This window comes from Acromyrmex echinatior, chromosome 3 (assembly GCF_024713525.1).
Source record: "Acromyrmex echinatior isolate Ae372 chromosome 3, ASM2471352v2, whole genome shotgun sequence".
In the NCBI taxonomy this organism is placed as follows: Eukaryota; Metazoa; Arthropoda; class Insecta; order Hymenoptera; family Formicidae; genus Acromyrmex; species Acromyrmex echinatior.
This window is the reverse complement of record NC_141854.1, coordinates 11,992,099-12,008,105: the sequence shown is the minus strand read 5'-3', so window position 1 is coordinate 12,008,105 and position 16,007 is coordinate 11,992,099. Positions and strand designations below refer to the sequence as shown.

Here is a 16,007-nt window from a genome sequence, read left to right as displayed (position 1 = left end):
AATAATAATATGAAATAACAAAACATGAATTCACATAATGCACGTAATAATATGTCCCAATCATTAACTAATGTTGACAGAATCGAACTTCTATATCTATAAGTATATTTAGTTTGTAAAATCCAAGGAAATGCACGCTTCACTAAGAGAAAACTCATTGAAATCGAGGAGAAGATTTTAGTGAACGATTAGAATTAAATTAAATAAATCTTACTTTGTGTGAGAAAAGATGAATACTAACACGTTTATGCAATTCACATCATTGCGTTGCATCCTAGCTATTGCACTTTTCTTTTTAGACTGCTTGCTCGAGCGCAAAACTTTCTTTAAGTAGGATTAGCACTTGAAAGAGAGCATTTGGTTCGGATTAATTAATTTTTATGTGAATATGTGTACATTCTACAGGAAGCGATAAAGTGATAAAATTTTTCAAAAATAATTTAATGCGAAAATGCAGGATCATCAAATGTTATTCTATTCTATTTCCATTATATAATCCTACAAATCTGCAATATATAATTTCGGAATCTAGCTCTTTCCGTAAAATACTTTTTAAATATAATTCAGACAAAATAAATTCAAACATAATATTCTACATATTCTACATATTTGTATATTTTTGCGAAAACATTTTTTAAATATATTAGTTCGAAATTTTATGAAATTAATATATGTATTACAACGATTTTAATAAGAAAATTGATATTATATGAAGAGAGAGAGAGAGAGAGAGAGAGAGAGAGAGAGAGAGAAATCATTATCTTTCGCTGATTTCATATATGGTAGTAATCTTTTTTAAAAACATATTAATCCTAAAATTCTACGTATGCATCGTGCATACATCGAGATACCTCAGCACATATTTTCACGAGAATGAACGGACACTTTTAGAAACCATACAATATTTATAGATTGCACGCGAAAAAGAGAGATACCTGACCAATAATCGATACTTCCTGCCAAACTAATGTTAAAGGCAAAATCTCACGATAAAAAGAAAAACGCCTTCAACGAAATTTTCCAATGGAAGACTTCTCCTAGTCATTTTAACTCACCTACATCTAAAATCAAACAATATATTTAAAAAAAAACATCTTTTCAATATCTAAAATTAAAAAGCATATTTTACGAATATAGTTTAATATTAAAAATTCTATAATATTAATCAATATTATTATATTAATATTAATCAGTAATATTATAAATATTTAACTCTTTCGCTATGATGGTCCTCTCCGCTATAACGTCCGCTGAACGAGACCATACACGTTGCGCACGAACAGTCTTTAACGTTTCGGTAGCGCAAAGAAAATGTATCAAGACAAAGAGAGATAAAACAATATTGAACGACGTAACGTAGAATCAGAATATAAACAAAATAAAGACAGAGCTATATTTTGCAAGTCCAAAATAAATATACGAAATTTGTGAAGAACAACTATAGTCACGTCGTAGCGAAAGGGTTAACATGTATATTTCTGTACATTTCTTTAAACAAAATTGCTTGATTGTTTAGGACCTATACAGTTTTAAATAATGTATGATACATTACACGCATCTGTGTAAACACTATATCCTTTTTTACATTAATTTTTGGGACAATATGATCTATTTTTGAAATACTAAAATAAAAAAAGAAATGAGACAAAACTTCATTTTTAATTATTACTAATTAATTAATTTATACTAATATAGTTACAAATTAAATAAAAAAAAACTGAAATTCTGACCTGAGTGTATAGCATTCTCTATTTACATTTCCATTTTAATAAATTCTTTCTCTTATTATTTTAATCAATTTGCTGTTATTATTTTATATACAAAAAAACTCATTTGCTTCTCTTTGAAATATCTCATAAACCATTCTATATAAGAAAAATGCACAAAGTTCTCTTTGTTTTCATATAAAATATACAAAGAGCATACATATAAGGCATATGTATTTTTAAAGGATTTTCTATCTACATAAGCAGTAATATTACCTTTCATGAGAGAAATAATTTTGTTCGTAAAATTTTACACATTTACATTACCATCAGAAGCTTCAAAGAAAATAATAACAGCAAAAATAAATAATGTCATGTTATTCGTATTTTCAACGACGGAATGATGAGGCGTTGTTGAAAAAAATCTTGAACTCGATTTTACTTACATCTCGTTGATGACGCATATTCTTTCTTTCTTCTCATTTCTTTTTATTTTTTCTCTCTCCTCTTTTTCCCTCTCTCACTGATAGATGAAAACTCAGCAACAGATTGCTCCCCTGTGTAACGCAGCTTCATCCAACAAACTGGGCGTTCGCTTCCGTGTAAATGTGACAGTTCATTCAAATAGGCAATCGAGTTTGCATCCACCACCTTCCGGCCCTTCGTTCGTTAACGCGCAATCTCCTCCTCAATAGGAGAACTACTGTGTAAGGAGAGAATCGGCTCTTTCTTCCCCCGATTGGCGACGAAACGATCCTTTTTTGTTGCGATTAATTTAATGTGGCGTGTTGCAACAATTACGACACAAAATAGCCTTTTTTCGATATTCAAATTTAATAAAAATTTATATTACTTTAACATGAAAAATTTCAAAGAAAATGAGATAAGAATATATAATAATATACTACAAAAAAATAATCCTATATTTTTAGATTTTCTTTGTCTCTCAAATCTGAATTTGTCTCTTAATAGTATAAACATTTTTTTTAATTCTATATTCTAATCTATATATCTAAAAAAGTGAGATACATAATACTGTCCAACAAAATTTTTTACAATAATATTTTTACAATAATAAAATTTTTTATAATAATATGACTTTTTTTTACAATACGAATATACAATAAATATTCAATATATCATTTCCGAAATATTTTTGTCTGAATTCGTCGACAAAATTTAACTATCATATTACATTAAGAAAAATGGCGTTAAGATAAAAAAATGATAATAAATAATTCAAGACATTATGGCATCGATACCAAATTTTTATTTTATCTCATTAATGCCACGCAAAAATCAACTTTTAGCTTTAAAATATGTTTTGATTCATTACGATATAATTCTTTGTTTTCAAGATATAATAATTTGAGAAAAGCTTTTTTCTATGTAATACAGTTGTTAGCATAGAAATCTTCTAACAAGAGCCTGAACACGAGCCGCGTTTTGTGTGTGTGTGTGTGTGTGTGTGTGTGTGTGTGTGTGTGTATGCAGGATCTCTAGTTTCAACAAAATCACGTGAGAAAAGAAACACACACGTTCAACATTTCTTTTTCTTTCTATTTTTTTTCTTACCTCTTTTTCTCTCTCCTTCACCTTTTCACGAGTTGTTAAAACATGAACCAATCAAAATAAGTGGCTATTTCGTGTCCAGACTCTTATTAGATGGTCCCTATAATCTAATAAAATTAGATCTTTTTTTCATCACAATATAAATAGTCATTTCTGACATATTTTTATGTTGAACAATAAATTCGTTGTCAAAATTTGATTATTATATCACAATTTTGAAAAAATGATGTTAAAGAAGTGAAAAATAATAATCTAAAAATTTTTATAATATCAATTTTTTCTAAATTTCATTAATGCTCTGCGTAAAGTATCAACGTAAAGTATTTTAGCTTAAAATGCATTTATTTCAATATAATTTTCCATTTTCGAAATATATGTGTACATGTTGACACATGTATTACATGTGTAAAAATAGTTCTATTTTCAAATGAATATATCTCAAAAATTAAAAATCCTATTAAAACAAAAAAATGCATTTTGAAGCTAAAAGTTAATATTTATAAGCGTTAATAAAATTTAAAAGAAATTTTGTACTGATATTACAAAGTCACGAAAATCATCATTTTTGTCTCTTTAATGCCATTTTTCTCAAAATTATGATTACATTCTGTAGCCAAATATTAATGAAAATGTTAAATAAAAAATTTATCAATAGATTCGTGTTCACGAAAAAAACAGAAATGTACATCAGAAATGATTATTCAAATACGTATTGCAAAATAATGTTAGACAGTGTAATTAATTTTGTACAACTGAAAGAAAAATTACTTTTTCTTATTGCTTTAGAAAAATATATGGGTCGTACAGTTGTTACCACAGGTTGAACGTGTATGTATATGTGAGCGTGTATGTAACGCTCAAACTCTTTTTATTACCGCAAGGTAATTTCATTATCTCAATTTTTAGGTTTTAATCCCGAGCTACTAATTTTATCTCATAGATTATCTACACTTATGTATTTCGATAATATGAAAATTATTCACTCCACTGAATCATATAGGGTTGAAAAACTTTGAAATAATATCATTACCTCTTTTCATAATGGAAAGCTTAAAGAGAAACGTTCGCACAGTTTCTGTTATATTTCAATAAGTCTCGAATACGTTGTAACTCCAAACAAAAAATATATATTTTTCTTATATGTTTTTTATTGCAAATTTGAGAATTTTCTTCAAAAAAAACCCGATATATTTCCTATTCAAAGTTTTATTTAATATAATTCAATTGGATTCAAAAGCGTAAAATATATTTATTTTAAACACAAGTTTCAGTATTACAAATAGTAACCACGTATTTAAATATTTTGTAAAGAAAAATTTATATTATGCAATTGATATTATTCTATATTTTTCATATTCTACGAGAATATGATTATAAGATGCTATTACGAGTAATCTTATAAGAGTTTCACTTTAAAAAATTCATAAATGCTTTTCTGTTTAAAGTTTTAAGTATCTTTTCGTATATTCGCTATATTATTTCAAGAATCATATATCAAATTTTGATTTTTTTAGAAATTAATTTTGATGTAAATAAGACGTATTCTATACTACAATAAAAAATTAAAAGAAAATAAATTCAGCAGCATTCTTTAAAGAAAAATAAATTTCAGATTGTATCACACAAATTTTAATTATGTCTTGAAAATTTAATATCGAACTGCATTAGAAAAATAACTTAAAAATATAATTGTTTACCGCACGTTATTGACTGTACTTTATAAATTCATCTCTCGTGATTTACCTCTCAAACATTTATTTGTATATTACGTATAACTCATATTTGTTTGACCTGAATCTAAAGAGAAGAAGCAGCAAAGAGTTTAATCCAAAGACTTCCGAAAATATCAAAAATGAAAAACGTGGAACAAGGTCATAATCAGGTTCATTCTCGTACCATTTCAATCTTTTATTTCTCCTTTGTTTACTTAGACATATGTATATACATGTACAATAATTTCATATCGTCACAATCTTACACGCTACCTAACACCGTTCTGTTTCTACCCGTTGAATCCTTTTCAATGAATTCTGAGTCTCAAATATGGGAATCAAATATTTCTACGATGCACGTTGCAATTTCTGGTCCGACTATTTCTTAAAAAATGTCAAACCGTGCATGCACTTCAGAAAAATTGGTTTTCTTCATCCAATTGTATGACTAAATATATAAGTATAATATAGAAATATGAGAATTTTTCTCTTATTTAATTAAATATGGAGAGAGAGAGAGAGAGGTGTGTATTTTAAATAATATAAAATATATATAAAATATTTTATATGTTCTAATTGAATAAAAAAAATATTATAATAATATATATAAAAAAATAATATTTTTTAATATATATATTAATATATAAAAATTTATAATAACAAATCATCTTGTTATTATGGATACTACATTGAAAAAAACTTGTTCAACTAATTAAACACATTTAGTTATTTGCAGATTTGGTTAATTCAACAAATTTTATTTAATCGAATTCAACTGTAGTTTGCTTAACAAACTATTCAATGTTAACCAGACTACGGTTAAATTCAATTAAATAAAATTCAATTAAAATTTGTTGAATTAATCAAATCAGCAAATAACTAAATGTGTTTAGTTAGTTGAACAAATTTTTTTTTCAATGTAAAGATAATTTAGTATATCATAATGTATCATAATTGTAATTTGAAAAATTATCCGATTGCATCGTTAACTATACTATTTCTCTATTCTTATGTTTTCTATTAAATTTTACAAACAAAATTTGAAATGTCAACATTAAAATTCAAATGGTGATACTAATAGAAACTTTATATCAAAGAAAGAAGTTTGGCGAAGCTCGTATATAATAAGGAACTTATTTGATTAAAAATTAAATTAAAATTTAATCAAATTTTACGAAATTCGAATTTCATCAAATACTAAACTTTCTAAAACAAAAACAAAGATTTAAATTTGATTTAAAAGAGTATTCAATAAAATAATTATTTTTAAATTATCAAAAGTTGTAACATTTAATAAAAATTTTATTGATCGATACATTGCGATGAAATTCAAATTCTTTAAAATTCAATGGAATACAAAAAAAATGAATCCTATCATTCACTCGAGACTCACTATCTTTCACAAGGAATTTATAATATTGTTTTTAATCTACGAAATAGAGCCTTTATGTCACGAATCTTAATCAGCATTATTATCGTCAATTTCAATTCTTTATCGTATCCTACGCACGCATAATATATCACTACAAATAAATATTGCATATACTTGGATATATAAAGACAATATTTAAAACTTACAACAAAAAAAAGTGCATTGTATACAATATATGCACACATAAATTAAAAAACATTTTTTGGTCCAAATCTGAATATAATTAACCAAAAAGATATAAATATTTCTAAAAATTTAATATATCGATACTTAGGTGATAAGATATAAATATTTACATGCCTTTTTGCTACATTTGAAAATCATTCTTATCATTTCCAATATCTTAGAAATGAATACAAGCATCAGAAAATACAATTCATTTCTATTTGACATTATAAAGATGAATACATATGATAATCTAAAATCAGTTGATTTTAATAACCATAAAGATTTGAAATGAAATAATGCAAAATTTATTTGGGCCCAATTTTATATGTTTGCACATTATTTGTACAAATAATTTAACTTGTAAATTAACATAAGACCTTATCAAATAAAAAATATCAAAATCAAAATATTCAATAAATAATTATATTAAAAGTATCAAATATTATATGTATATAAGAAATAAATAGTATATATGATTGGTAAAGATTTAAATTTGTACCATTATTAGTATTGTATCGTTAAAGTAAATTGAAGTTTACAGTCGTTCTACAGTTCTGAGACTCTTTTACATTAACGTCGTGCAATATCCGTTTACTATCTTACAAGTTTGATTTACCTGAATGTCTTTATTTGTACAGAGTAAATGGAAGTAGGCGATTTACTAATTGTAACCAAGTACCAATTATGATGCCATTACCGCTCCACATTAATCAATAGAATCTCCCAACAAGATATGACGCATTACTCAACACAATAGTCATCATTATGAATTATGATCAATTGCAGATCATATCTGAAAGCTGATATATCTCACAAAACACGAACTTGGAAAACGTCGTTCACTCGTTTCACATGTGTTATATTATGTAATAATAACGTTTTCTCTTAATAGGGAACATTGTATCAAGAATTTAACAGTCAGCATCAGTTTGTGAAATGTCTCTCAATTGCGAAAAATTAATGATTTCGATGGCAGATCGCACAATGTAAACAAATTAAATTTTCACATTGGACTATCATGTCCACTCTGTTACATATAACACCTCACATTGACACGCATAACTCGTACGACAATCCGAACGTATAACAACATTATAAATCAATTCATTGCAGACGCAGAAGCGACGTTCATTGAACAGTGAATCATGTACTAACAATAACAGCTTCGATTCGCATCATCACTCCGAAATTGTTTTTTCGGATTATCGCAACGCGTATCGAAATAAAGACTAAGCATCCAATTACGAATTTTCATCTTAATTTTCATAACAATAAATTTTTCATGAATATATGTATAATTTTGGTTCTGCTAACAAGTTAGGAAAGATAAATACGTGCATTTAAAATTGAAATAACTCTACGTTTATTGTGATTCTACACATTCATCAATCATCATAATAATAAATACAATCCATAATAATAACAATATATGAGACATTGCTACGATACAAGATTTATTATCTCCATTATTTTTAAGAAAATCTTCGACATTGTACGCTTTCTATAACAACGAAAAGCTAAACTCGATATCTGCTTCGTCTGTTCAGTGCCGTCGGCACTTTTCGGAACAGTCGTTAAATATTATCCGTTACATGATAACCTGTTGCGACAGGATAATCGCGATAAATTTTTCGATTCTTTCATTATTCCGAATAAGCAAACAAAATTACTGATAATATTAATTACTAATAATAGTAGATAAATAAACGATATTTTACACAACGCAAAATAATTAGAAAGTCTAAACTGAAAATCTATTATTTTATATTTTATATTTTATAACAAGGTAATAAAAAAGCTAGAAGGCCTATATAACTTAAACTTCCAACATAAGTATAGCAAAGGAATATCAGTTAAAAGTGATAGTAAGTAATGTATTAATATGAAATTAACAAAAGTGATCAATTCTTTATAATTTACAACTTTTCTTCCTTCAAAAAATATCTGAAAATTTTTTTTCAAGTATATTCCATAAAATATAATTGCATCAAAAAGGAAAAAAATATCTCGATCATCTAGATATTTTTGCACGAATGATTTACGATATTAAGTTCAACGCAAATTTATAACAACATTTTGCTTTCATCGTGTTCCGATATTTCCGCACGTTAACGGAAAGTTATGAATTACTTGCCACATTTATGTTCTGCTACAGAGAAAAGAATTTAAGTCGAGAAAGAAAATTGACGTGTTTTTTATCAATTTAAGAGATTGACGGAAAGTCATTAGAAGAAAACACGTATTTTCGAGCGTTCCGTCTTTCGAATAGCACATCTGACATCGTGTGGGGTTGTAAGTACACGCATTCGACAAGCCGTTCCGCCCATCGAGGATGGCTATAGTTACCCTATTTAAGCCGAGTTTATACAGAAACAATAATTCACTAAATATCAGTATCTACATCATTCTTACCGCCGTCCTTTCATCATATATCTTCTACTTAAAGAAAAGGTCCGATTCTAGCATACCGCTAACTACTTGGTCCGCCTAGCGATCAGTAGTAACTACTCGGTCTGACCGTCATCTAGCAGTGACTACTCGGCCCGACCATTTATCAGTATTAACTCTACTCGGCGTACTAGCACCGGAGACTTTCTTTAAATAATAATCTCGTTATCAGATATAATTGAAATTTTTCATCACCTTTAATTTCCTCTTGCGTCAAACGCGAATCAAAAACACGCAAATGTTATTGCGTCATTCGTTCGATCTGATTTTAAATAGCAGCCAATATTTGTGTCCACGTCATGTCCGTCTTGCATTTACATATTTCCTTACATTTTCTCGATCGTTGCATCCAACAACATTTATCACTGACGTATCTGACACTGTTACCTTTTTAAGTGGCCAAGTCGCGTTCGCAAATATCTCAGCATCATCCACCTTTTTCGCCCCGATTCGTTTTTATTGTGCACATTTCATTCACCGTCTTACTTCGCATCCTCCGACAATAAAAAAACGCCCAATATTGGCGTCTTTCATCTCGTGGATTTACGCGAGACTACTTTTTAATAAACGTCTCTCTTTCGCAACAGCCCTGGATAGAAGCACATCGGATTTTTGTCAGAAATGGCAATTTTGTTATTGCCGTCGGTACGTTTTCCAATTACGGAAGATCTTACATCGTATTCAAAAAAGTCTTCGATTCTATTTGTATTGTGAATCAAACTCATTTACAGTTGAATAATTAATTACACATAAAAAACATACGATCATGAATTAACGAAATATCTTTGATTTCAACATTATGTTCCCAAATTGTTATGTTCGACATTGACTAAATTTTAAGTTCGACGCTCGACATTAACTTGTCGTTCATAATTCTCTAGGTTGCATTTTGATTCAAGTTCGACGAAATTCGTAGATTCCCGACATGGTCACGTTCGACAAGTTCATAATTCTCTTTAATATAGAAATCCAATTTCTCGTTACTTCAGCGCTGTCAATGTTTTAAACGAGGGTTCTATCGAAAGACGACAGTTTTCGGATATCTATCTTCGTCATGTCTTATCTATTTTTCTTTATTCGATAAAAGAATTGATTAAAGTGAGAAAAACATTTTAAGAGATAATATTTCAGAAGACGATGTTAGTATTCTCGAATGTCACAGTATTCCAAATTCCTTTTAATTGTCAAAGTTGATTAATAGTAACAATGACTGAGAAATTTTCTTACAAGACAAAATTAATTACGAACTTCACGAAATACGATTGTCCGACGCTTTCGTACGAACTCCTGTGTTAAACTTGATATTGTATATCAACTTCATTATATATCATAAAGCATGCTATAAACGAGAGTTCCGTATTGTGTTATTCGCTCGCATGTTAGACACACGTGTTTTCGCAAATGTTTCCACTTCTGTCTGAACTGTTTCGAATAACTGAAGAAGTCCTTTTTCGCATCAGCTGCGATCGCAGCCTCGTATTTTTGCAAAATAAGAGCCGTCAACGATGTTTAGCCAAAGTACTCGCTTGCGAAACTCTTTAATCGCGCACGAAGACAAACTCATTGTAATGATTCCAACGATTCTCTTCAGAATCCACTCCAGGTTTCAGTTGCTCGGAGTTGCTCCCGGCGGTGCCGGAGCCGCAGCTGCCCGCTAGTCTAAAGCCCTGCTCTTGCAGCATGTCGAAGGCCTGTTCGATGACGCTGTGTTTCAGGAAAAAGCGTGATGTGTAGCGATCGGACATGCCATGATCAGGATCGCGACTTTCGTTCAGCGTTTCGCCAAAAACGTCCCGGCAGAGCGCCACGCGGCCGCACACGAGGATCCTCGAGAGCTTGCGAAACTTGACGTCGGCCAGACCCTCGCGGCCAAAGGCAAAGCTGCCCCGATAGCCGATGGTGATGTATCCTGGTGCGCGTTTGCTAATTGCGCTGCCAATTTGTCCGCCGGAATCTGTATTCTCCAAAATTGCCTTCTCTAAACCAGGTAGACCATAGAAATTCGCCTCCTGTTTGAGTCTCTCACGTTCACGAAAGCCCTCGGGTAAAACGAGTGCCTGATTGCGCAAAAAGTCCAATACATAACGGAAGAGTACGCCGTCGCGATCCAGAAAATATTTGCCTTTGGCGTCTTTTTCCACGGTGAATTTGCCAGTGAAGAGTGCCGCCAGGTGCGAATCGCTCTCGCGAGTCAGTGTAGTCAAAGCAGTGGTGTAGAAGACGCCGCCCACGTTCAACTCTACCACGCTTGGCATCGTTTCCTGTTGCTCCTGGTCCCCCATGCTGCGATTGGAGTGACGTAAGAGAGAGAAAGAGAGAGAGAGAGAGAGACAATGAGAGAGAGAGAAAGACGGTAGCAGCTGGTCGCGTGGACCAATAAAGTGACTTATCGACGCCGATAGAATGATCACAAACGGAAGACTCACACCTGAGATATTCTCGGGGGGATTAAAGATGATAAAGAATCACGACACAGAACTACACTTTGCCCGGTGAAACGCTACGCGACACTCGCGCAGGACGAGAGGCAGGAAGACCACAGGTCGACGACCTAGGAAATCTCAGAGTCGATCGTGACACGTTATCACGGAAGAAGATTGCTCTTCAGAATTTTGATTGATGACGTGGAACAGATTGCTTCCAGAACCAGCTCGTATTCACACGTGATGACACTTTCGATGATGCTTGCTGAAAAGCCGGACAGATTCTCGTCTCCCTCCGATATTATTCAATTCGTTCACGAATTAATTCTGGCTGCTCGCAGCAGAAGTGATGATAACGGCAAGAAGCGACAGACTGTGCCACGTCGATGCGAGGACGAAGACCGAGCTTGACGCTCGCTCGGATCTCTCGGCTGCGCGCTTCCTCGCCTAGATGGTTGGCGCGCGCGTCAAGAATATCAGGATGTATTCTCCACTCGGTCTTCCGTGTCGCGAGAGTAACGCGACCGTAATGCTGCTCTGTCGGCGCAGCGAGACCGCGCGTCGTATCAACGCGCAGCCACCGATATCGCGCGACAACGCGCGCGCACCCCCCAGGAGTCACTATTCGATTCTCGCCCTCGGAAGAGGCTACGTGTCATGATCAGGCCTCCTCTAGGGTGCGCTTACCTCCAGCCTATCCTGGCTAACTGCGATCTATCTCAATCACGTGAACTGAATCTTCTGCAACTCTGACGTATTCCGATATACTCCATTGCGAATTCTGCCGTAATCTGGGTTACTCCAATTTATTTTGTCATACTCCAACAAGCTGATGTGACTTAAGCTACAGCTTAAACCTCATTCAAATCGTGAGATTCGTGATTTTAAATTTTTTTGTGGAAAAGAATTTCATATAAATATAAAATATAAAAAATTCAATATGCACTTTGTAAAAAAACTGTAAACGTTCTCTCGTTTGCATTTCAACGCATGATACCTTGTTCCATTATAATCTACGTTTATATTGTATTGTACAGTATGTCTCATCCGTTCGATATTTATCGGCAAATATTGAACATAACAATATCAATATGCAAAGCGATTAATGTTATCATGTAGACAGCTGTGTATTGTTGGCATAAGTGCATGCTCGTTTATTCTAATTGTTATTCTTCAAGTATGATATTAATAATTATGATAAACGATAAAGTTTAAAAAAAAACATATTTCTAATTCAAAGATTATATAATAAATTCTAATTTTTCTTTTTTTATAAATTTTTGTAAAAATAACTTTTATTTTTAATGTGACATATTTTTAGGGAAATGTAAATAACACTAGTTTACAAAAAAAAATTTTTTTTAATTACTCTAAAAGAAGTAAGGTATTTCTTATAGATTTTTAAATATCGACAACGATGTCACAAAATTTCGAAATAAATGATTTAATACAAAAGAATAGCTTTTTGCGAAATTTGCGACATTTTTTTTATAAAAAAAGGTTATTTTGAAATTCTGATCATAAATTATAAATGTATTTTTTTCATCTTTTATAAAAATATCTATTTAATTTTAATATCTTACTTTTTAAACATATTATGAAAGATTTAATTATATAAAGTTTTTTTATGATGGTAAATTTTTCGCCTACGATAAAGTTATATATACTTACCATTTCTAGTTTACGACTATTGATACAGTGTAATTTATCGTATTTATAGATCCACTAAATGTATATGTACATTTATACATATATACATAAATATAATATATGTATATATATACACACAGAATGTCTCATTTTAATTGCCCATTTCAAATATCTCGAATATCACCGAAAAATCTCAAATATCATCGAAAAAAAGTGCATTTAAAAAAAAATTATTTTAAATAAGTTTATAGTATATAGTTTGTGTATGTGTATCGATACAGCAAACTAAAAACTTTATATGACCTCATCGTTATGAGCGAAAAATTTACTATCTTAGAAAAAAAGGTATTTAAATCTAAAGGTATTTAATTCTTCATAACATAACTAAAAAGTAAGATATTGAAATATAAAATATTTTATACAGGATGAACAATACACTGATTTATTTAATTATAATAAAGTTTAACTTAAAAAAAAGTCAAATATTATCTGATAAAATATAAAACTAAATATAATTTATGAATTAGAATTTTAAAGTATTTTTTATTCATATTAGGTGTTGGAATTAATTCGTAGCGTTTTTAATGAAAGAATGTTATTTATTTCACATGAGCATTAAAAAATACATTAATGAAAGTACTTTTAAAACTTATAAATACTTTGTAAAACGCTACGAATTAATTCCAACACCTAATACAATATTTTTTTATTTACCCTTTTATAAATTCTGGACATTTGTTAAGAGACTATATATTTGTCTTACTGTCAAATTGAAATTTTCTTATACACAAACATAGTATTTATCTTTACTTCAAATGAGGTCAAAAGCGAACGCAAAGAGAATCTTGAGGAATTACGCGCAAATGTATGTGTATGTCTTCTTTGTATATGAAATAAAATTGTAATATAAAACATAAACGTTTATTTCTATTTTATGCTACTTTCATTTCATTGCATAATATTATATTTTCTTGGAAAAATATTATTCTATAAAAAATATGTATACGCAAAGGAATGGTATACATTTTCAAAAAATTTTATGTTAAGTTTAAAGACAATTTTTCACCGTAAGATTTGATGAGAAATGAATCACCTTTCAAAAGAAATATAAATTTTTTTAATAATAATAAAATCCTTCTTTTATAAAAGCGAATACCCCTTCTCACAGTTAAATTCTCTTTCGTTCAAAGCCATACAATTACCATCCAATAAATAAAATCAATTACTGAAAGGCAATATTCTAATTTTATCTGCAATTAATTTGTGCAATTCACCGATTGCGAAATAGTTTAAATTGAAATTAAAAAAAGCATTAAAAGCAATGTGAATAAAGTTGGAAAAAGCGTTAATTTAGCTCAGCATTGTAAGTCTTCGAATCTAAAGCTAAATATATTCAGAATGTTTCGAGACAAATGCATTTGTAAATACATACAGAGTGTTTCTAGATTTTTACCAGCAAAAATAAAAAAAATGTATTATACACAATATATATAAATATAAGGCTTTAAGTGCTATTATTATTACAACATTTATATAGTTTAATAATAATTTAAATGCTATATTAAAAAATTAGAACAAAAATATTAAACGTGTAAAAAAACAATGTTATCAAAATTTGCATTTCAAATTGCTGTTTGTCCATGTTAAAACGAGCTTGACATCAATAAATTTTGAATTTATCATCTTTTGTTATGAGAATAGAAGAAATTTTTGTATAAAGATTTTTTCTATCCTCGCAACAAAAGATGATAAATTCAAAATTATATCGACGTCAAGTTTGTATTATAATATGGATGCAAACTTTAATATGGATGTAACATTGTTTTTTACATATTTAATATATTTTTGTCGTAACTTTTTAATATAACATTTAATATAAAGATTTATGTTTATATAATATCTTTTTATATAATATCTTTTATATAATATCTTTTTCTTATTTTTGCTAGTAGAACATATTGTCAAAGTATTATTGAATTCTAAATGCATAAATACGTCTACTAAACTAATAAATCATAAAATTAGTACAATATTATCAGTTTTTAACATTTGATTACTTCAATATTCACAAGGATACGCGAACTCCCGTAAGGATATCGATCTTTAATAGTATCTCGTCGGCGTCAATACGAAAAACATTTATCTATCAAAACTTTCGCTTTTAAATTATTAGTTTCTTTAAATAGGATTTTTAACTCTTAACAATTACCCATGCAGCACAAAGTTGCACAAAAGTTGCAGTAACTGCTATAACATTACAGCAACATTGCATGTTACAGCAATATCGCAGAGATTTTGCAGCGATATTGCTGCAAATTCTATGCTGTATAGGAAAATAAAACAAATTTCAGAAACAAAAAATTACTTTTTTTTTAGAAATATTCAATTGATTAAAAATACCTTTTGTGTGTGTAAATGTATGTGTTATAAATAAAAACAGATAAAAAATTTTTAATAAATTAAACATTTTAACAAACTATATACTTTTTCATATATTTGTGTGCATAAATTAATAAAGAAATTATTCATTTTTTTTTTATAAAGTCACACTTTCTGATGAAGTTTCTTATTGCTAAGGTTCTTATTGTAAAGAATTCTGAGTTGTATATCTTTCAAAAATATAGTAACCTTTCCTTTGTCTCATAAAAGAAAAATCACTCTTATAGTATCAAATCGTCACAATTTGTAGAAGTATATTATTTATAAAAAAAGTATAAAACCATAATCTAACAAATTAATTATTATTAAGTAATACAAGATAAACATCAATAAGTAAATAATATAGTAATAATATAATAATAATAATAAAAATTTGGCTTAAATTCTTATTTATTTACTACAAATATAAAGTTATACATATACGAGTATATCTTTATATTTGTATACTACTGTTGAG

At 29.4% G+C, this 16,007-nt stretch overlaps 1 protein-coding gene and 1 long non-coding RNA gene across 8 annotated transcripts in view; both read right to left on the bottom strand.

The window, feature by feature from the left end:
• The window catches only part of LOC147910252 (uncharacterized), a 322,413-nt gene that overhangs the window by 305,393 nt on the left and 1,013 nt on the right, over positions 1 to 16,007 (bottom strand). For 2 of the 7 annotated variants that reach the window (XR_015544618.1, XR_015544617.1), the window contains exon 1: positions 2,153 to 5,019. The exons of the other annotated variants lie outside the window; for them this stretch is intronic. This is a non-coding gene — a long non-coding RNA (uncharacterized LOC147910252). Of the gene's footprint in view, positions 1 to 2,152; positions 5,020 to 16,007 lie in introns of those variants that run through there. 7 annotated transcript variants of the gene reach the window in all.
• Positions 5,172 to 15,974, bottom strand: Ktl (BTB/POZ domain-containing protein Ktl). Its single transcript, XM_087404701.1, has one exon. It carries the CDS (start codon positions 11,318 to 11,320, stop codon positions 10,577 to 10,579), a length of 744 nt encoding a protein of 247 aa, XP_087260827.1. The 5' UTR covers positions 11,321 to 15,974; the 3' UTR covers positions 5,172 to 10,576.